The sequence below is a fragment of the Crotalus tigris genome, unplaced genomic scaffold, assembly GCF_016545835.1.
Source record: "Crotalus tigris isolate CLP2741 ecotype Arizona unplaced genomic scaffold, ASM1654583v1 scf7180000018184.2832721, whole genome shotgun sequence".
NCBI classification, from domain to species: domain Eukaryota; kingdom Metazoa; phylum Chordata; class Lepidosauria; order Squamata; family Viperidae; genus Crotalus; species Crotalus tigris.
The window spans coordinates 2,484,413-2,508,489 of record NW_024096871.1 but is presented as its reverse complement, the minus strand read 5'-3'; the positions used below and the strand labels follow the sequence as shown (position 1 = coordinate 2,508,489).

Here is a 24,077-nt window from a genome sequence, read left to right as displayed (position 1 = left end):
AACTGTCGGAGTTCAATGTGTCGCATCACTAGAGGTGGAGCTCTTACATTTCATGAGTTGAGAACTATCTGAAAGCTAACCAAGTTAGCGAAGATGGCTTAAAGGCCACAATGCTGCTTTGTGTTTGCAGCTAGGCAGCGTTCGATATTGCTGAAAACCTGGTCGCACCAGCCACTTTTGAATCGGTCACGTAGGCTGAGCTCAAGAAGATGCTCAAAGAACATTTTGAGTCGAAGCTCTCAGTCATGGCCTGGAGACACGCCTTTGAACAGAGGGAGCAACAGCCAGGCGAGAGGGCCGCTAAGTTCATAGCTGCCCTACGACAGGCGTCCCGGCTCTGCGATTTCCAAGACTTCGAAGAGAGACTGAGATACCATTTAGTTTGCGGGTTGAGGAACAGGGATCTTCAGCAGAAGTTGTTCGTGAAAGAGTCCTTGTCATTCCAAGATGCTCTAAAGGAGATTATGGCCAAAGAAGCCACAGGGGGAGCCGTAAAAGCCTTACGGCCCTCCAAAAACACTCCCCACCCAGAAGCTGTCCACCACGAGGACGTGGAAAGAGGCGAGGCCTCCTACATAGACAATGAAATCAATCTGCTATAGAAACAAACAACAAGGGTTTAGCGGCCACTTGATAAGGAAGTTCCCTTTATTCGATGTATGGGCTGTGATGGCCAACACAGACACTCAGAGTGCAGGTTCCACATAGTAGCGTACTGGGCGTGTGGCAAAAAAGGCCACATCACTGTCATCTGTAAAGGTTGCCAGAGGAACAATCCATAAGAAGAATTTCCCAGGAAAGGTACCGGGGCCCCAAGGCAATACAGAGTTGGTTTTTGTGCTAGCAGAAGGAGCGTGTTTAGAACAGGTGCCCATCGTTCCATGAAGGAGAAGCTGAGACTCAAAATCAAGTTTCACAGAGTCTCATGCAACATGGAATTAGACACGGGGTCAACTCTGTCTATAATTTCCCAAGGAACCTTTAACCACATTTACAGTCGCAGTGGCAAATGAGTCAAACTCAAGCCGTCGAATCTCCTGTTAACTGATTTCCAAAACTCCCGCATAGCAGTTAAAGGGGAAGCCACTCTCAAAGTGTAGTTCAAAGAATTTGAGGGTCCCCTGGATGTTGTTGTAGTTGAGGGCCACTGCACAAGCCTCATAGGGCTAGATTGGTTTGATGCATTGGGCATCCATGTGACTGGCATACACAGAACGCAAGCAGCAGACCTGTTGTTAGTTTGCCAAGAGTTTGCTGATGTATTCAGCCATGACTTAAGGAAGTACAAGGGTCCTCCAATTACCCTCCACCTTGATCCTACCATATCCCCAATAAGGATCAAGCCTCATAGAGTGCCTTTTGCCCTCAAACCCAAAATCGATGCAGAGCTGGACAAGCTGTTGCAACAAGGTGTGTTGCAGCTAGTAGACAGCAGTGGGTGGGAAATCCTCATAGTTACACCACTTAAGGACAATGGGGAGGTGCGCATATGCGCGGATTATAAATGCACTATTAATAGAGCGTCCAACAATATTCTTAACTGGTGCCTGTAGTCAGCCATATTCTGGCATCACTACAGGGAGGTCGCATATTCGCCAAATTGGATTTGGCTCAAGCCTACCAGCAACTGCCTGTGGATGATGCCACGGCAGAAGCTCAAACTATAGTTACTTACAGGGGCGCTTTCAAGGTTAAGTGCCTTCAATTTGGGGTCAGTGTTGCCCCAGGGCTTTTCCAGGGCTTGATGGAGTGTACGCTCAAGGTATACAGGCATGTGCCCATATTTCGATGATGTCCTCATAGTTGGGGAATCAGTAGAGAAATTGGGACAATGGTTCAGGGCCGTCCTTCAGCGTTTCTGTGAAGCGGGCCTGAAACTAAAAAGGGAGAAATATAAAATTGGGGTAGCTTTGACAGAATTCCTCGGTTTCCAAATAGATGCCAAAGGCATTCAACCTGCTGAATCCAAGCTCAAAACAATTCAGCAGGCCCTAAGTCCAAAATCAAAGGGAGAGCTTCAAAATTTTTTAGGACTGCTCAATTTTTATCATGCCTTTCTACCACACAAGACTGCAGTGACTGAGCCATTACACTGACTCTTGGATAAACATGCACAGTGGAAGTGGACCAGCATCCACGAGAGGAGTTTTTCAGCAGTCAAATCACTGCTGTCTTCAAACTCACTACTGACACATTTTAATGAAAAGCTGCCTGTCTGCACTGCTTGTGATGCATCCCCATACGGGGTGGGGACTGTGCTGAGTCATTTAATGGCTGACAGAAGACAAATTCCAATAGCCTATTATTCAAGGACTCTGTCCTTGGCATAACGTAACTACGCCCAAATAGATAAAGAGGCACTGGCCATTGTAGCTGGTATTAAGAAATTCCATGACTATTTGTATGGTTGCCCATTTATGATCTTTATGGATCACAAGCCACTTCTGGGTTTGTTCACAATGGACAAACAAACACCTCAGATTCTATCTCCTAGGATGCTGAGATGGTCCATTTTTCTCTTGGCTTATAATTACAGTCTGATTCATAATCTGGGCAGAGAAATGGGCTATGCGCATGGCCTTAGCAAGCTACCCCTGCCACAATTAGAGCCAGACCCCGCCCTGTCTGCTCACATCCTGGCTATCCAGGATTTCCTGAAGTCTCCCCTTAACGCAAGGGACCTGGCTGCTGAAACAGCTTCGGACAAGACACTGAGTTGCATATTGAATTGGGTGCTCACAGGATAGCCAGATGTGAGTACAGGACCTACTTTTCAAGCTTTTATAGGAGGAAGGATGAGCTATTAACTCACAAAGGATGCATTTTGTGGGGAAGTTGGGTCATAGTCCCGTACTCTTTAAGGCCCAGGGTACTAGAGTCTCTGCATGAGGGACATCCGGGAATAGTCTGGATGAAGGCACTCATGAGAAGCTACCTCTGGTGGCCAGGTTTAGATAAAGATATAGAGGTCCAAGTACACAGCTGCTACATTTGCCAGCAATCCCGGCCAGAAATGCTGCAAGCACCCGTCCATCAATGGGAAACCACTCAAGCCCCGTTGTCAAGAATCCACATCAATTTTGCAGGCTCCTTTCAGGGACAGCTGTTCCTTATTGTGGTGGACAGTCACTCTAAGTTGTTAGAGGTCACACCTGTTCCAACTATGATTACTGCCAGGACCATCCAGGAACTGTGCAGGATCTTTGTCACACACAGGTTACCCAACATGATAGTCTTAGACAATGGGGCTCAATTTACCGCTTCAGAATTCCAATCCTCTTTGAGGGCTAATATGATCAGGCACGCCACATCAGCCCCCTTTCACCAGGTCTCAAACGGCCAAGCAGAGCACCTGGTCCAGACGACCAAAGACGACCACTTAAAAAGAATTGTAACCAGCAACTGGCAGCATAGGCTAGCCGATTTTTTACTTTGCCAACACACGACTCCCTGCACTTCCACGGGCAGAAGCCCAGCAGAACTCAGATGGGGCTGTCATTTAATAACTAAGCTGGATTGTCTGCATCCAGACAGAGTTGCATCAGAATCTGCACAGCCAACGCCACCAAGGAGATTGCAAGTTGGTGACCCGATTTGGGCTTGGAACTACGGGCATGGGGCACTTTGGGTGGTAGCTGTGGTTGTTAAGTTGTCAGGGCCACTTTCTTATGAAGTGGTCCTGGAAGACGGTCATGTGCTATGAAGGCACATCAACCAGCTGCGCAGGAGACTAGCAAACCAGCTGCTGGCTCATGACGCTCATGAAAGACAAATCCAGGGGGAGCCTGACTATAGCCATGCATCAGAGTCTTCAAGTGAGGGTGAGACTTCCAAGGACAGCGAGTTGGCCCTGAACACAGAGACTGCACCCACTGAGCAATCCCAGCAGTCAGTTCCAATTTCCAGTCTGGTGGAAACCGTTCCACCTATGGACACTGACTCGGGTATACCAGGACCGACCAGCCACAGAGATTCAGGTCTACCCATTACAAACAGGTCCCAAAGCTCTGGTCTATCCAGCGTGGCAGGTGAGCTAGTAGACTGAGGGCCTACACTGGTGCTGAGGCACTCAGAACGGTCAAGGAGATCCCCAAAATATTTACAGGACTATATTCAATATCTGTCATTATGAACTATCTAGGGGGAAGGGTGTTATGTATTGAGGTTTATTACTTGGAAACTGTTGGAAACAGTCAAACTGTTGTACCTGCTTGAGCTCCAGACTGACTGTCTACATTTTAATTAGCTTGTCTTTAAGCAGGCAATATTGCTTCAGTTCTATTGGCTGCCGCCTAGTGGTGAGCTGTATAAATACTGGTTAAACAGCAGTTAGTGCTGCTTTTGTTGTTAATTGAATAAAGAGTTGCTGTTTGCATCATTCGCCTCTTCAATGCCTCACCAAACTGAAAACATAACAATAATAATGCAATCTGAGTGTGTGCCATATTTAATGTTATTTTAAAAAACCTATTTATGTATCCTTTGTTACAAAACCTACTTATGTATCCTTTGTTTCAATACACTGCATGTATTTCCAGATCATGTGGACGCAGACAATGATATGTTGTATTTCAAAATGAACATCCTCTGAGAATGAAAGAAAAGCAACATGTCAAGCCATTGTACTCAATATACACAAGCAATGACAATACATAAGTGCAAAAGAGCCCAAAAAATAAATCAGAAATATATTACTTTATTTCTCACATTCTCAAATATCCTCGGGCTAGGCTACATCATGATGTCTATTGGATATTCTTATTTTTGATCAGCTTGCTTCTTCTGAAATCCGTATGATTAGTACAGACAGATACAGGTCCGTAGAATCAGAATCAGAATAGAGCTGGAAGACCATGGAGGTCTTCCAGTCCAGTCCCCTGCTCAAGCAGGAGATCCTATACAATTTCAGACAAGTGGCTGTCCAGTCTCTTCTTAAAAACCTCAAGTGATGAAACACCCACAACATCTGAAGGCAAAAATTGTTCCACTGGTTAATTGTCCTTGCTGTTAGGAAGTTTTTTGTTAGTTCCAGGTTGTTCCTTTCCTTGATTGTTCCTTATCTTGCGCTCTGGTGCTTTGGAAAATAAGTTGACCCCCTTCTTCTTTGTGGCAGTCCCTCAGATACTGGAATATTGCTATCATGTTACCCCTGTTTCTTCTTTTCTTTAGACTAGCCAAATCCAATTCCTGCAGCTGTTCTTCATATATTTTAGTCTCCAGGCCTTTAATCATGTCAGTTGCTCTTCTTTGTACTTTTTCCAAAGTCTCAATATCTTTTTGGTAATGTGGTGACCAAACTGGATGCAGTACTCCAAGTGTGCTCTTACTAAGGCCAATTAGAAGACCTCCAAGGTCTCTTCCAGCTCTATTCTATTCTATTCTATTCTATTCTATTCTATTCTACTCTACTCTACTCTACTCTACTCTACTCCATTCCACTCCACTCCACTCCAATATTACATGGATGTACATGTTTCAATTCTTACTTACCTGGATTAAGGCCAGATTTGGTTTGTTTTGAATTGGATTTGAACTGTCTTGGAGATTTTGGAATGGGCTTGAGGGGTGGCTGGAAGACAGACCCAAGGAAAGCCATATTTATTTATGTGTTTTATTGATTTTTAACATAATCACCTTAATATTTGGTAAACAGCATGTTGTCTGGGTTAGTATTTAAAAAACAATCAATAACAATTAATTTCTATAATTCTATAGTCCATACAATGGCTTTGCTTGATTTTCTCTTCTTCCAATACTGTTCTGCTTTGCCAACCTTAATTTAATACAGTTCTTATTATTTGAATAAATGACAATTAAATATAGACATTTTTCTCATGTTTTTGCAAATAATAACCATATCAATTCAAAGCTTCTTTTCTAATTGCCTCATCATAGATCCTGTTTACAGAATTCTTATTTAAATTTGTTTTCCTCACAATATTCAAAGCATTCTTATCGGTTAAGATTTTCTCAAAATTAGGTACACTTAAGTATTTAAGTTTTTTTTTCTTATACAATACTTTTACATTTCTCATATCTTAAAAAAAGAAAAAAAAACAGAGAAAACATTTCTTTTATATAAACCATCCTAACATTTTTATATTTCTCACGTCAAATTACAAAGCACAAAGAAAAAAAGAAAGAAAAATACTATATTACCTGAGGGGTTCACCCCTCTTAAACTAATCTTCATTTATATCCAAAATCTTTCTATTTCTTTAACTATATTCAAACAGATGTTTAATTTTTAAACATTTCCCCTGGTAAATTCCATCATCTATTTTCTTAATTCTCACTTTAGCCTTTTTTTTTTTGCCAAACATTTTTCCTGATTAATATGCCTCGCTGAATCAAAGAATCTTTCCATAATCTTAAAAGTGTTGTTGCAGGTACAAAAGGCAAAACAGGTAAGATGTTTGTCACACACGGGTTATCTGATGTGATAGTCTCAGACAATGGGGCTCAATTTACCGCTTCAGAATTCCAAGGTTTCACCCCTTTGTACTTATTGAGAATCTTTTCCTTACTTTCTTGATTTTATTTATTATTTTTTGTCTCTCAAGTTCCTGTAGTTCTCCTGGCAGAATCCATTTTGTCAAATCTTTTTTCTTGTCTTCAAACTTATTTTGTAATCCTAGGGCAGGGGTAGGCAACCTTGGCTCTTTTATGACTCGTGGACTTCACCTCCCAGAATTCCTGAGCCAGCATGGCTGGCTCAGAAATTCTGGAAGTTGAAGTCCACTAGTCATAAAAAAGCCAAGGTTGCCTACCCCTGTCCTAGGGTATAGATTACCTTTTCCATATCCAGTATTTCCTGTAAGTTTTTTTCCTATCTGAGTTAATTCATACTTTCTTCTATTGTTAAGTTCTATCTTGAAATCTCTCTCCTCTGTCTCATATTCAGTTGTCTGTTTTTTTCTGTTCACTGTTTTTATTTTCTGAGAATTTTTGTGTTGTGAAGTTAAATTGGAGATGTGTTCATTTATATTTTCAAAGTTATTTTTAATTTCTTTATAGTTTGAGATCACTGTTGTTTGGATTAGTTGCAACATAGCATAGATATCCTTCTGGAAAGTATTTGTTTTTTCTTGGTATATTCTTTCTGAAGATCTCTGGTTTTCCATGTTAGCTAAAAATCAGGGTGTTCCTTTATCTGCAAACAGCTTTAGAGTCACAATTGAATTGGTATTTTTAATCCAGAAAGATAAATTTTTTTTTAGAGTTTATAATTCTCACTTTGTAGATAGCCCAGAGTGTTTTCTTTCTTTTTTGTCTCAGCTGTTCTCTGTTATTAAGACATTGAAGGTCACCAAAACCAAGTTATCTTTTCTGGGCTTTGCTGGTCCCTGTAATAAAGCAACTGCTGTTGTATATTTTCATCCACCACTAGATGTCAGCACCAGTCAGTAATAGACAATTGTTTACTTCTATTTTCATAATTTAAAAAGAAAATCTTAACAGATTCCACCAATTTCAAATTTATCCAAATTAAGTCTTACATTCATTTCATTTCAATATATTTCTGTTTCCCCTGAAAAGTTTAATTCACTGCTTCCATCTGTAGGAGAGTGGGGCACAAATCCCCCCCTTCTCACTTTTGGAGGCTTTTTACTCCTTGGGGTTTTTCTTTTTCTTTTTTCCAGGAAATCCATTTTCAAATAGAAGAGAGAAAATCACTGTTCTTACCCATTTCCAAACACATTGTTTACAGTCAGCTTAAAGTAGTGCTGTTGGGCTTCGGCTGCTTGTAGCTTGGGCTAGACTCTGAAGTTAAGCTGGTCTTTTTCTTGCTGGTTTTTGGAGGGCTTTTCCTGAACCAATTGGATCGACCACCATCTCTCCACAATTGGCGGGATTTCCTTCCTTCTTTGTTGCCTCTATGGGGCAACTTCAGGCCCATTTAGGGAACCCTAGAAGACAGAAATTGGCTGTAGGATGCAGAGCCCCGCAATCCCTCGGCTGCACAAAACCGGAACAGGAAAGCCATATTTATTGCTGGTTGTGCTGGTCACACTTGGGAGTTTGGAGAGTGAGGAATGGGCGGCAGGATAAGCTGGAAGACAACCCACATTTACTAGCCTGCCTGTGTCAGCTGCATTTGCCATGTTTGCCTTGCCTATAGGCCTGGCTCAGACCATGTTCTTATGCTTGTGAAGCAGCCTTCTGTGAACTGTGCTCTCTTGCTGCTGGCATTTTTCCCCTGTGGACCTCTGGTCCTGATGGCTGTTCTCTAGAAAGAATGAAGAGAAGAGAAACAACAATGATTGTTTGATACATATTCACACATGTATATGGGAAAGGAAGGAGTTGAAAAGAATGATTGATCTGACTCGTTATGAAAAACACCTGAAAGAATGAGTTAAGGATACAAAATATACTGAATGTGTGATGGACCATCTCTGGTGTATTAAATTTGTGTCTTGGGAAAAATGAACAGGAGAGGAAAGGATTGGGATTAGGATAAAAAAAGAAAAAATATTAGAAGATAGATTCCCAACAGAAAGAGGAAATGTATGTAAAGAAGGAAGGTTTGAGACTTGCTTGGAATAGAGTGGAATGTTTTATGTCATAGAATAACATGTGTATTCTACAGAATTGAGATATAGATAAAAAAGATTCTTTTTGAAGGTTGTCTGAAGTTGTCTGAAGGTTGAATCATTGCAACTGGACTATTTTTTTGTTGTTAGTTTGAGAGGGGTTTCACTGCCCATCCAGGCAACTTCCTCATCAGAGCAAGCAGTTAGGTAGAGAGTCATTGGAATGTACCAATTTTTGCCACAGCAATCTTGGGGGTTTCGTCCCCAAAGTGCATTGCAAAATGTTGATAAAGATTCTCAGTTATCCAGGTAGAGTTGTCTGAAGGTTGAATCATTGCAACTGGATTAATTTTTTGTTGTTTGTTTGAAAGACATTTTAGGATTTTTTTCCTTTAAAAGTTTTTTATTTATTTACATAGTACTGCATGATGGAAGGTGTCCAATTTATCTTGTTGATCAGAAACCAGTAATCTAGACAGAAATATATGATCAGGACTAGAAGTTCCCAAACTTTCTCATTTCACATTACACTTAGTATCTCAATTTTTTCATAGGCTCCTATGCCAAAAGACTGTTAAAAGCCCTTCTTTGCAACAACATGATATCACAAATGGAGATCACAAAAATGTAAAATATTCAGTGGTACTTCTGTGAATTCACTGTAGAATCCCAGGCAGCCTTGCACTTTTTTCAATCAAACTATATCAAAATAAAAGCTTAATTTTGTGTTAGCAGAATTGGAAGGCCTAGCACAAGTTGAATCATGGGGTTTCAGTTTGAAGCCTTTAATTAAAAAAGATGTTAAATACAATTTTCTTAATTTAGAAAATATAGCATAGATGTGTATTATAGCAAATATTAGCAGGAGTCAAAAGATATCCTGTATAAATAAATTTATATGTCATATTATGACATGTTATGTTATGCCATATCATTTTTATTTCCAAACTACACATTCAACTTAAAGGGTCAGTAGTGAGTATTTACAGATATAATTTTTATTTTTAAAACACAAGAAACTAGGATGGACTTTTCTTTGTTCAATATGTATAATTGAAAGAAAGGTTCAATTTAAAATTTGAAAATGTAATCATATTCAAAAGTAGAGGATTTTTAGTCCAACAGATTAGGAAAGGTTAATCAATAGTGTTGATTAATGTTGATAACAGCTTCCTAGCTTGTCATCCTTAATTCACACATTCAGCAGCTATTAGAAGTCTAAAGTCTAAAGAGGCTGATGAGAAACAAGTTGAATTAAATAGTTCTCTAGAGATTGCAGGAGATTGGTTACAGTATAATACAATTAATTAATTGGATTGCTTTTGTTAATCAGAGAAGAGTTGAATTCTTATCTTGAGGTGAAACTATTACTTATACTAATAGTGCAAAATCCTCTTGTCTTGTTTTGTCTTGTCTTCTCCTCTCCTCTCCTCTCCTCACCTCTCCTCTCTTCTCCTTTCCTCTCCTCTCCACTCCCCTTATGTGTAGGAATTTTTACTTGGTCTGCACAACAGTCACCCTGCACAATGCTTGTTGAGAGTCAGAATCACACTGAGGGCAACCTCTTATTGCTGTCATGATTTAGGATGCTATTAGAATCTATTTCATTATTGCAAAACTTAAAGTTCTTAGGAAACAATTCTATTTTCTGGACTTTCTATTAGAATGTACATTGATTTTTCAGGGTGGGGGAAAAATCAGGTGAATGCTACATAGGACACCTAAATAATTTTAATGAAAATAATTTCACTGACTACCAAAGGAAAAAATCTGAATGTGATTAAACAGATCTTATGAGAGGAAATAGCAAACTAAAAGTACTTCTATCCCTATCATATTTACATTTAAGCTATTTATAACGAGGAATAAAAATGATGAAAAATCATTTGTGTCAATAAATCATAATCATTGGCTATTCAGCTTTTACATCTTGGCTATTCCCCATACTTTATGCATTTGCCAAGTATATAAATTGGGTTGTAGTACCATATACTGAAATTGTACAAGGAATGGCAGAGCTGGGGTGGAGGGTGGGAGAGAGAAGGGAGATCAGCCTAGAATCACTATATAGTTACAGATAAATTCCAACCATCTTTACTGGTACTGTCATTATCTAAATATAATCAATAGCAATAAATCAGTTAAATTGAACCTTCATATGTAGACATGTTCTTTCATGCTTGCCACACATGATTCTTTCTGAGAAGATGAGTTGTATAGTAGAGCTGTACTTGAATATTGCTAGTGGGAAAACCATTCTAAGAAAAGGTTTTGGATCATCCTCTTTAAAAAAGCCCTCTTTCGAAAGGCCTCTTATTCTATAGAGCAAGTGATATCTAATTTAATAGTTTCTGTTATAAACCTGCTTTTGCTTAGCTGAAAAGAGGAGGACATTGTTCCATTCATTAAGGAGATAAAGAGAGACAGGTGGTGATTACTGGCATAGGGGCAAGTTGTTTGAAGCAGTAGTTGAATACAAAGCCATTTCTCATGAATGTTCTAAACTAACCTGCTGTACGTATAGTTGAGGATGCTCTCCAATCACCAGTATTGAAGAATGTTGTAATTGCAAGTCCTATAAGTACAAAATAGAAGAGGCTGCCATCTTGTTCTCCAGCAATAGTATCTCCAGTTAACCTTAAAAAGAAAAATATTATTTTCCTTTGGGTTTGTTTATATTTTAAATTTTAATATCTTTACCTTTAGTATCCGCTGGATAGGTGATGGTGTGGATTGCTTTTCTATATGAAGTATTCTCTGAACTTCCTTGACTAAATATAAAATGCATTCTGTTTCAAAACTGCTTACTGATTTAATATATAGAATGTGTTTAGCTTTTGGGATTACCTGTAGTTTTTTCCTGTAATCCTCACTCAATTTATGTTATCAGATATAATAAAGTGGTTTGTTTCTTGTAATGATTTTCTTCCCAGATTTTCACCATAGGAAGAGAGGAAAGCTCTGAAGCTCCCATAAAAAGTTCATACTCTGCTTTGTATGAGAAGGTCAAATACTAGTAGATTTTCAAAACAAAGAATATGAACTAAACTTAAGGCTCTAGAGAAAAATCCGTCCAGTGGTATCCCATTACGTTCCATTGTGAAAAGCAGTTTCCTTATTGTCTTGTCACTAAGTATGCTGAACAACAATTGTTAGTATTCCATAGCTGGAACAGTGGAGCATGATGGGAACTATATTTCTGAAGCAAGTTAGATTTGTTTGAATGCTTGGGAAACTGATGAATATTGAAAAAATAAACATGCACATGTCTATTTTATTTACTTATTTTATGGATGTGCTTCAGGGAAGAAAATGGATGGGTTTACCCCAACATCTACAACCTGAAGTGCTGCCACACAATAATATAGAAGCAGGCCGGTGTATAAGTCAGATACCACTGTATGAGAGAGCTAAGTTCTTGACAGCTTTGCAAGCAGAAATAATAGATTTGTCAGATCTTGTTCCTGCTATGGGTCCGCAGCTGTCAGTATTTTTCTAAAAAAGGGAATCCATCAAGGAATAAAGGAACCTCTGCAGGCGACACTGCTACTATATTCTTTTATCATTACTGAAGAAACTGTTCATTATTTTGTTCTTGATATCAGGCTTAATATAGTATGTGTTAAACTCTGTAAATGGCCTTAACAAAATGTCAGAAAAAGTTATCTTCAGCCATTCTTCTCCCTCTGAAGCTCTGCTTCAAACTGCATAACCTCAGACTCTATCATAATATAGGTTTATTTTCTAAGAAGTTTCCTAAATCAATGTCTTGTCCATCAAATTAATGGTAGTCTTGACAACACTTCAAATGGCCATTACATCAAAAAGGTTCTTGCCATTAACCAACTGGCATCTTCCAAGCTTGTGCACTACAATAACTATCACCCCAACTAGCATATTCTTGGTGCACAGATGCAAAACTAAAGGGCATTGTAGTTTACATCAAAGCAACTCTTAAATAAAGCAATGCTGGGTATGAAAACATCTTGAAGAATTTACAACAATTGAGTCTTAAAACAAGCTCTGGGATTACTGAGGATACAGAGAGCTAATTTGCAGCTGTATCATTTCAGATAACTGGTTATTGAATTTCTTGCACACATGTTCCTAGGGGATATATAGACAATTCTATTGGGGGATGATTGGGGCCCTGTGAGATCATTGCTAGTATAAAGAATGATTTGGTTGGCATGACTTGTGAAGATCGACATGGGGGAAGCTTTTTTTCTGTGAAGGGAAAGTTTTGGATTCTTTAAAATCTATTTTGGCTCTCAATATCTTCTGGAAATAAGAGATTTATTTAGAGAACAATTTTATGTGTGGCTCCTTCTTATAGTTCTGTTGTTTGAGGAGATTTTCTTGTATGTAAGGCAAATGTTCAGATGTGACATGAAATTTCTAGAAAATGTGTAGGCTTTGATTTGTCTTGGTACCATTTTCTCTTTTTCTTTTTAATAAATTTTATTAACAGTTTCAAGTTTAAAAAAATAGCTCCCTGTTTTTTTCTATTGATATGACAGGTTATTCAAGATTCTATGGCCTCAATCTATCTGCATAAATTTGTTTGACAATGTGCATAGTTTTTAACATTATATAACATAATATCACAATAATATTTCTAATCCTTAGATTAGAACTATTTGCGGTTTTAGGTTCTGTCTTTGAAAGTTTATCAGGAAGGACATGGGTAGCTCCAAACTTCAGAAATCTGGTAGTAGTGCTAAAGTACCTTAGTTCTACACATATGGATGGTTTGGTCAATGTGATTGGTCAGAATTTTGAAACTTTGGGAATTGACAGAAATTGAATCCAGTCCTATTTGCAGAACATATGTAATATCTGCTGCTAAGTCACCAGTGGGAAAATATTTTTGGTCTAAGTACCAAGTTTCCTCTTTCTGTCCTATTTTGTGTAAGTTGTATAACCAATATAGATAGTCCTTGGTTTATGAATATTCATTTAACGATGATTCAAAGCTAAGACAGCTTTGAGAAAATAATTTTAGTACTTTGCAACAGGTTTGTGTTTAGGACAATTGGAGGCACATGATCATGAGTGGGATCATTCTAAGAGGATTTTCTGCAGGGTTTAACATATCCACCTTGTCCTTACAAATCTAAATCTCTAAGATAGGTCCAAAATATTTAGCCTTTCACCTCTAAAAAACTTTGGGGCAATGCTCAAAACTATAAGTGAGAGTTCTAATGCAATAGTCCCCTTAGCAATGGAAAACTGTAAAAATATGGGGAAACATTTAACAGCATTTACAGTTAACCCTCCACATTTCATAACATGACTTAGTTTAATATTTGCTGCAGTTACCAGCAAGTCTTCAAGGATCAGTCACACTTGTTATTATGTGAGCAGGGATCAGATTACAGTTTTTGTACATCATCTCCTTAGATCAGGGGTGTCAAACTGCTGGCCCATGGGCTGGACACATCATCTGGAAGCCGCACCCACCCCATTGCTGACAATGACAAAACTGTCCCGATACGTTGCATGACGTCACATGATGTCGCGAGTTTGACATGTCTGCCTTAGATGTATCTGTCCAGCTCCTATTTCCAGATACCAACAAAGAATGGAAAGTTCATTCCTTTATCTGTTGGTAGAAGGACTATTATTGACACTGTTAGCATGAAAGTAGGCCATAAATAGCATTCCATGCAAGTATGGAATGTCATATAGTCATGCTGAACTCATGACCATGGAAAATGTCTTCGGACAATGTTAGCTCACTTGGTTAAGAAACAGAGATAAGCACTGAACCCTAGAGTTGGACATGATTGGAAAGGGAAACCTTTAGGTTTATGCTGTAAACAAACTTTCATCATTTTCTTTTATCATTTTCTGATTTTACTTAATAGGATGCTCAGTCCTCCATCTCCATTCATTCATGTTCAGTGCCAAATCAGTAGAGATATGCTGAAAATTGTGATAGTAATTATTACTGTGTCTCAATAACATAAATATTGCATCAGTATGGTGCATTAAAATTATGACAGTGTATTTAATGCATAACTTCCTACTTAAAAGGAAGGTCAAAAAAGTCATTGATGAAAAACTCTGAAGTAGTTTTTCAAGTTCTACTTCCTACGCTGACACTGTGGGTATTAGAGTAGATTAATGTCAAATACATACCTTGAACTTCAAGATATGTAATAAATACAGCAACAATATATAGATATTTCAGGTCTATTCAACAAGAGAGCCTAAATAGTAATTCCTTAAAAAGAGATATTAAAAGCAGAATGACAAATAATTCTAATGTAGAAAATAAAACAGAAGACAGAAGAAGCAGAAATAATGCAAAGGAAGCACAAAAGTACAAATTATTATTTTTGTATATGTCTGTTGTGGTCTGTTTGAATTAGTGTTGACTCATGGCAATTGATTAGACAAGATTCTGCCGTTTTCTTGACAAGATTTCAGAAATGGCTTGCCATTGCTGCTTTCATTAGGATGCAGAGTGACACTCACTGCCTAAGGTGAGAGTATAACTCATGCTTTCCTGGTTTAAACCTGGTGCCTTAACCATTGCACCAGACTGGCTTTTACAAATGTATTATCTCTATCTTTATTCAGATTTTTGTGGCTGATTTGGAAATTGTTCCTGGACATCTCCAGTAGTGTGTGCCTGAACAATCACTTAATTCCATGATAATTTTTTTTAATGGAATGTTTTTATTCTGTTGTAAAGTGCTTATTATATAATTAAGAACATACTTTTAATAATAATGTAATATTAAGCAAAGCATCAACACAATACTTCTGCAGCTTGCTCTTTTTCATGATAGTATTAGCTACACCTTTGTAATATAATTATATTCTATCCCTCACTCCACAAAATAAATAAGTAACCCTCCCACCTTAAAAAAGGCATGGTTTTTGCATTCAGTGCTAATACAATATAGTCAAAGGAGCCAAAACAGAATTTCTGAATATTATATGAGTTGAGGTGTAGAAATACTGATACTGACTGTTAATATTTAATATTTAAACATTAATATTTAAATGTTTCATTGATCAAGCACACTATAAAGAAGTCAAGCTATTGGAATAAAGAATCTCTCTCTCTCTCTCTCTCTCTCTCTCTCTCTCTCTCACACACACACACACACACACACACACACACACACACACACACTTTTGCCCCAGAAACTTGACTTACATGTAGATGAAAATAATTTGGACCTAATCATTGAAACTGGTATCTCACTGATTTAGATGAGAAAATGCCCTCTCTGTTAGACAGCTGAATTGACGTCCTGCTGTTTTCACTAAATCTAGAAGTCTGTCATATGTGCCGTGGCAGAAAATAGCTGAAAAAAAAACAGAAGCATATCTATGGAGATTTTCAGTCATCCAAGTCATGGTTGTCCAAACGGTGCTTTTTAAATATAAATATATTGAATATAAATCCTTCCATTCCTTACCTTCCAGTCAGAGGTGAAGACACTTCTTGGATGACAAGCAAAACATCTTCAAAGAAAATGAGAAAGTTCAGTTGCCTCTTGAAAAAGCATCTTTGGGACTTCAGAAGCATCGTTTCTGAAATAAAATAATTTCTTTTAACTATGCTGATTTTTTTCTCCTTTCTATGGACCATAAAAGGAAAGAAAAAGAATAGTCTCTAGAATAATCCTAAACACACTGGTTCAGGATATTAAGCCTTTCTGAAAGCAATAGGATTAACTTTTGACTTAATTTTAAATTTGGATGATATTTACATATTCTAACCCTTTTCATCAGAATTTGATATATCATAATTGTTAAAAACTAGAATCAATAAGGATTAATTACATGCCATTTCCACACTAACATTTTAAAACATGTCTATATCAACAGCCAGACAACATAATAGTGATATAAACTTATTATTTTGGCACAACAATTGTAACATGATCCCAGAAGTTACTATAAATTGCTGGTGGAGAAATCACTAAAAGTTCTCCTCAGTACTTCAGGATTTCAAAACAGAGGGAGTAATTATCTGGATCCTTATAATTATATTAATTGTATAATACAAATACAAATTTTAAAAAATGGTTTCATAACTAATAATCAATTAAGTAAACAAAGTGGTTCAGGCAGAATTAATGCTAATCTAAAAGCTAATATTATGGGAGTAAAATAAATGGCATGAATTATTTGTTATATAAATTGAATATATAAGCAAGAAGAATTAGATGCTTTGGGACTATAAATTTTCCTTCTCAGGGTCAACAGAAAAATAACATAATTCAAGGTAAGTTTAGTTCATCAAAAAGCTTCCTTTCTTGTTGTATATTCAATTTAAGATTAAATAATAAATAACATAGAGAGCTCATATTCCATTAGAGGGAACATCTGTTCATATTCCACTGACATATATGGCCTTGAATTTCAAACTTAAACTAAATGAAAATTCATTGCCTCATACACTTTGTACCAGTTATCTTAGTAGTTCTCAAACTTTGCAGTACTGCAATCCCCTAAAATGATAAACAAATTTGTGAAAAAATGAAATAAAAGCAATGATAATGTTGGGATTAATATTGGACAAGAAATAAATATACCACTTTTGATAATTACATTTGAAGCTACAATAAACATAGGACCTTACTTGGAGATGACTCACTTTTAACTTTTCTGTTACTACTTAATGAAGACATTTATGAGTATTTTTATTGCCAAATTTCATTCATTGTATACAATTCTAAATACACTTTAAAAACACTGTGCCAATGGAGATGTTGGAAACATAAAAATATTTCTGAGAGAAACTAACCAAACTACTGGGAGTCAGTATCTATGGTCACCAATATCTGATCACAATTGCTTTAGAAACCACTGTCCACTAAATATCCTGCATTAAACTCTAATTTAAGAAAATTACTTTAGTCACAATTTTGACATTACACCTGGGTATGGATAAATTTAAATATTTTGTAAAATAGATTAGTGAGTATAAAAAGCCTAATTTCCAAATTATATTCTATAACAAATAATCTAATGCATACAACATTTTTGACAATCTCTTCTACAAAGCAGAAAGAAATAAAAAAAGTGATTTAGAAGTGTAGCAATATTTAAAAACTCAATCTGAAATATTATGTTTGAAGCATTTTTTAAAAATGCTTATAACCTCTGGATGTTCACAATCTGAGAACTGTTAGGGCTTCTGAACACATCTTTATATAAACATTTTCCTGTGCTGTAGAGCAGGGCTTTTCAACCAGTGGTACGGGTACCACCTGTGGTACATTGGCACCTGGCAGGTGGTGCGTGACCATCGTAGAAAATGGTAGCAGGGGAGGGGAATGAGCTGAACTGGTGGCAGCATGGCACAAGCCTGAGCACGAGATGGCTGGAGCTGCAGAGCTGTCAGGGCTCAATGGAAGCGCCAGGCTCAGCACCAGGCTCCAGCTGGAGCTTGGGGCTGATCGTGGTGCTTCTGCTGAGCCCTGACAGCTCAGCAGAAAAGCAGTACTGATGAAAAGCAGTACTGATCCTGGTGCTTCTGCTGAGCCCAGAAGAAGTGTCGATCAGCTGGAATGTTGCAGCATCTCCAGAGTCTTGTGATTTACATTCAGATGCTTGGCAACTGATTCATATTTATGACGTTCACAGTGTCCCAGGGCCATGTGAAGTGACCAAAACCTGCTGCAACCACCCAGCAGACAGGGGGAATAAAGACCAAACACCCCCCATTCCACCCCCACTGCCAATCCTCAACAGAAATGCTCACAACAATGGCTGTGGCTTTGGAGGCACTTTTTTCAGTGCCATTGTAACTTCGAACAGTCACTAAGCGAACTGTTGTAAGTCGAGGACTACCTGTACTTTATCACTTTTTTCCTTTTGGGGGGGCATCAAGTTTTTGACACCTTGTTAGATGTTGCCATATCTTAAAAGTGGTACAATGGGTGAAAAAATGGAAAAGCCCTGCTGTAGAGGATATTACTTACATGAAGAAATAAAATTTAATGCTATGACTTAAGATTTTCATGGGTGCAAAGAAAAAGAATTGGTGTGTCTTCCTTCCCCCCTTCCTCCTTTGTTTGTTCAGATATTTGGTGACCCAACTCTTTTGTGATCAAAATCTATTTATTAGAGCAGTACTCTCTAAATTAGCCCATAAGCATGTGCAAGTCTACTGTATTCAGATGATGTTTTACTTCTGTCACAAACATCAGCTGGACTCAAATGAGCCTTAGCTAATTTTTGTTCAGAGGAAGTATTTGGGATCAGATATTCCAAAACAAAGACTTTTCACAAAGCAGTATAGTTATCAGTTAAATGTCCAGGCTACAGAACAAGTAAAAGTCTAAAGATGTCATCATCATCTTTCATCATTCCACTAAACATAGGGCATAACAAAATTATGTCACTGAAATTGTATGGAAAACGGTAGTAGCTGTGTAGTGTTTCCCCTTAAACAAAAGGAAGTGGCATATCTCAACAGCTCTAAAATTTATTTGGCAAAAGTACATATGTAATTATTATTATTTTTTTTTATTAAAAGTTTTATAAGTTTTACAAAAAAAGGGAAAAAAACAAAACAATACAAAGACAAAAAACATATACAAAAAAAAAACTAAACATTACACAACAAACTCTCCCTTCCCCAACCTCCCCCAAACACCCCCCCTTCTCCCCCCCCGAGCTTCCCAGAGCAGAATATAGGCTTAATTAAAAAACAATCAGAAAAATTATATTTTAAAATATATATGTATATATATAAAAATAAAAATTAAGAAAAAGCTATATAATATTTTTTAATATCCATTTTAAACTGTATAAATTTTATCCATTTATCCCAAACAGCAAGAAATTTCTCTTGCGTTTGTTGCTTTAAGAAAGCCGAAATCTTTGCCATTTCCGCCAAATGAGACACTTTAAGAAACCATTCCTGCAATGTAGGCAAAGATTCCTTCTTCCAATATTGTCCAACTAACAGCCTCGCGGCTGTAATCAAATTTAACATCAATATAACCTCCTTTGTATCACAATCAATAACTATACCCAACAGAAATAATTGCGGAGTAAATTTTACCCTCCTTTTAAAAATTCTCTGGATATTCCACCATATCTTAATCCAAAATGCTTTTATCTCTCTACACGACCACCAAATATGATAATAAGTAGCATCCATACACCCACATCTCCAACATTTAGGTTGTAAGTCAGGGTACATAAAAGACATTTTTTGTGGATCAAGGTGCCATCTATAAAACATTTTATAGAAATTCTCCCTTAAATTCTGTGCTTGTGTAAATTTGACATTTCTCACCCAAATAGTTTCCCAGGTGTCCAATGGAACTGGCTCACCAAAATTCTGCGCCCATCTAATCATACAATCTTTAATTAGTTCCGTTTCTGAGTCCAATTCAACTAGAACCCCATAAATTCTCTTAATGTGGGCTTGTCTTTGATCCTTCACTTGCTTAATAAAATTTTCATCTTCTCTAAGAAGGCCCACCTTGCAATCCACCTTCCATCTATCTGCTAATTGCCTATATTGGAACCAAGAGTAAATAATATTTTCTTGTGCTAACTCTTCCCGTGATTTTAACTGCCAGTTTTGTCCATCCCACCTAAGTAAATGTCTATAAGACACCATGTCCATTTTAGCACCTCTTTTTATTCCTTCTATCGCATGCCAAGGTATAGCCCATAATGGTACTTTAAAATCACTTTTATAATATTTTCTCCAAGTCCTAAGTAAAGAAATTCTTAAAATATGAGATTTAAAAACCCAATCCATCTTTTTGTTAAATATTAAATAGGCATGCCACCCAAAAAGTAAATCCCATCCCTCAAGATAAAGTATCTCAGGATTTGTCAAATTTACCCAATCACTAATTAGTGTTAAAACCACCGCATCATAATATAGTTTCAAATTCGGTACCTTGAGCCCACCCCTCTCGCGGAAGTCTTGCATAATTTTAAACTTAACCCTTGGCTTTTTCCCTGCCCAAATAAATTTATTAAGGCCTTTCTGCCATTCACTTAAATTAATCTCATTCTTCAAAATCGGTAACATTTGAAACAAAAAGAGAAACTTGGGTAGAATATTCATTTTTATCACTGCAATTCTTCCCATGAGGGATAATTGCAACTTCTCCCAATTCTTCAAGTCATTCTGTACCCTAGCCCACAACCTTTCATAATTATTTTTAAATAATTTTGCATTAGAAACAGATAACATCACCCCCAAATATTTTACCTTATTAACAATTTCAAAACCCGTCGAATTAGCCAAAGTCTGCTTCTCCTGACTAGTCATATTTTTAGGTAGAATTTTAGTCTTATTAGCATTAATCTTAAAACCCGAGACCAAACCATAATAATGAATCAACTGTAATAACTTTACTACGGAATGAACAGGTTGCGACAAAGTAACAACCAAGTCATCCGCAAAGGCTCTTATATTCTTTTTTGTTAACTTCTATTCCTTTAATTTCCTGCGACTCTCGGATTTTAATCAACAATATTTCCAATGTTAAAACAAACAACAATGGTGATAATGGACATCCCTGCCTAGTACCTTTCTCTATTGTAAAAACCTCTGACAAACCTCCATTAACAATAAGTTGCGCCGTTTGTTTTTGATAAATTACCGTAAGAGCTTGTAATATCTTTTCACCAAAATTCATCTCTTCCATTACTCTTAACATAAAATGCCAATTCAATTGATCGAATGCTTTTTCGGCATCTAAAAATATCAGCCCTGCAGAGACTTGGTTGTTCTTATCTAAATATTTTAATACATTAATGATTTGTCTAACATTATTTTTCATATACCTTCCAGTTATAAACCCAGATTGATCTTTATGCACAAGGTAAGGCACAACCATCATCAACCTGTTTACCAAAATTTTAACAAATATCTTGTAATCCACATTTAAAAGGGATATGGGCCTGTAATTCTTTGGTAAAGTAAGATCTTGATCCTCCTTTGGAATCAGTGATATAAAGGCACTACGCCATGAAGGAGGAATCTCTGAACCCTGTAAAATACCATTAAAAAGATCACCTAATGGTTGAATCATCTCCTCCATTACAGCTTTATAATAAACAGCTGTTAACCCATCCGTACCCGGTGCTTTCCCTGATTTCAGTTGTTGAATTGCAGACACAATTTCCTCCTTAGTAATTATCCCATTAATTTCATGTTTCTGGTCCTCTGTCAATCTAGGGAAATTAACCTCACTTAGATATCTATTTATATCTAAAATTTGCACATTAGTAGATTTATATAACTTTTGATAATAGTCCAAAAAAGATTTCTTAATCCAATCCTTCTGAGAAACTAATTTACCCTTATAGTTTATTTTCTCTATTATTCTCTCTCTCTGTTTCTTTCTTAATTGATAAGCCAACCATCTCCCTGGTTTATTGGCGTTACAAAATGTATTTTGTTTCATAAACAACAAGTTAGTTGCAGCTTAATCTGCTAACAACATATTAAATTGTGACCTTAATAACTTTAAAGATTCTTTAATACTTTCATCAGAAGGATTTAAAATCAGGAACTTTTCTTTTAATTTAATTTCATCTTCCAATTCTTTACGTTTCTGAGTCTGCTTTCGCTTATAACAATTATTCATTTTTATCAAAACACCACGCATAAATGCTTTACCTGCATCCCATACCATTGAGATTGAAGTCCCCTTATACATATTCAAAACAAAATAATCCTTTAAACACTCCTTTAACTTTTGGACATTCTTCTCTTGTCTAAACAAGTTTTCATTCACTCTCCAGGATCTTCTCTCCTCTTTTTCTTGAGTCAACTCCAACCAAACTGGACTATGATCCGTCAGCGATCTAGGAAAAATCTTTACATTCTTTACTCTATTGTACAAGTCCGTTGTAATAAAAAAAAAAATCAATTCTTGAAAAGGATTGGTGTCTATCAGAAAAAAAAGTGAAATCTCTCTCCTCTTGATTACATTCCCGCCAATAGTCCCTTAATTCCCAGTCCTCCTTCATATCAAAAAAGGCTTTAGGTAATTTTGCTTGTTTACAAAAAGGAGAAGAACCTTTCTTATCCCTTTGTATATCTAAGACACCATTCCGGTACGATGCGACGGCGATGGCGGCTACTTTGTAGCCGTCCAGCTGGGAAGGTGTCAGAACCGCGGAGCGCAGCGTGTATCAGCTGGCCCACGGCTCGGAATTCCCTTCCCGGGCAAAGGGAAGGGACAGAGAACGCAGGAGTAGAGGTAGAACCCCTGTACTCCCTCTGGATTTTTTCCTAGAGGGGGTGAATGGAGTGTTCCCTCGAAGCTCCTGCTGATCTCCGCCTCCCAGCTGTTTTTGCTTCCTAGGAAGCAAAAGAAACCGCCGCTTCTATCTCCGTGCCTATAGTGTATTGGTGAGTAGTTTTTTTTTACTATAACGGATAGAGTGGTTTAAAGGATTTTTTTTATATAGTTTAGGTTTTTAATTTCTTTTTATTTAGTTTTGATTATTTCTCCTTTGTTCTTTTTATTAGTTTGGACAAAGGAATTAAGATGGCGCTTTGAAAGTGTCGGAGTTTTTTTTTCCTTGTCTTTTGTTCTATTTTTTCTTTCTTTTTCTTTCTTTAAGGACTGGATTTTGCTTTTGCTTTTGGTATTGAATTCCTTTTCTTGATTTCTTTTTTGGTTTTTTCTCTCTGGATTTCTAAGGATTATAGTGCTTTTGCTGTCTCTTTTAAAAGAAGAAAAAAACTTTTTTTTCTCTTTCCCCCTCCTTTCTTTTTTTTGGGGGAAAGGGAAGTGAGAACTGGGTTATTTAAAATGGCTTCAAAGAGACAGCCGCCTTCTACAACATCCAAGGTGGTTTCTTCTCCTATAACCTCTACTGCACAACCACAACAACAATCTAAACATGCACCACCGGCTCAGCCACCACCCTCCCCTCCTTTGCCAGGATTTTCAGCACAAGAGGCTAGAGGCATAATGGGAGATGCTGTAGCTCAATTGAGAGAGGAAATGAAGCAATTTGCTATACAGATTAAATCAGACATTAAATCTGACTTTAAAGAAGAGATAAGTGGGATAAAGGATCAAATGGAAGATAATAACAACATTTTGCGACAAGATATACTTGCAGCAGTCTCAGGCCTGGCTACGGTGGTGGTGAAGCTGGATGCAAGATTGGAGGAAGTTGAAGATAAAGTTGATTCTTTTGATGATAAAATCCAAGATGTGGAAAGGAAGGTGGAGACTTCACAAGAAGATATTTTGATGTTTCAGTATAGACAGATGGAGTACGCCTTGAGGATTAGAGGCCTCAAGGAAGATATGAATCAAGATTTGATGGAGGTGGTCCTTACTGATTTAGCTGTGGTTTTGAATATGGATAAAGAGAATTGCGCAGAGAAGTGGAAAAAATTTATAGACTTAACTCTTGGATTGCTAAGCAGAAGAATTTGCCTAGAGATGTGGTGATTTATTTTACAAAGAAGTCTCTGCGTAATGAGATTATACAAGCCTTTTATAATAAAAGATTCCAGATTGCTGCCCAAGATGTTATCATCTTAAAGGAAATCCCATCAAAAAT

General features: G+C 37.2%; 1 protein-coding gene across 1 annotated transcript; it reads left to right on the top strand.

Annotated features, from left to right (window-relative positions):
* The first annotated feature begins 659 nt into the window (after nucleotides 1-659).
* Nucleotides 660-3,703, top strand: LOC120310444 (uncharacterized protein K02A2.6-like). The gene is made up of 2 exons (XM_039348841.1): nucleotides 660-712; nucleotides 2,863-3,703. Exons 1-2 carry the CDS (start codon nucleotides 660-662, stop codon nucleotides 3,701-3,703), a joined length of 894 nt encoding a protein of 297 aa, XP_039204775.1.
* The last annotated feature ends 20,374 nt before the right edge of the window (nucleotides 3,704-24,077 follow it).

Bases quoted from the DNA above. Each gene is read 5' to 3' on its own strand.
- LOC120310444 (XM_039348841.1), top strand. From the start codon at position 660: ATGGGCTGTGATGGCCAACACAGACACTCAGAGTGCAGGTTCCACATA. The intron at 713-2,862 runs GTACTGGGCGTG...GTACTCTTTAAG, and splicing joins TGCAGGTTCCACATAGTAGC to GCCCAGGGTACTAGAGTCTC.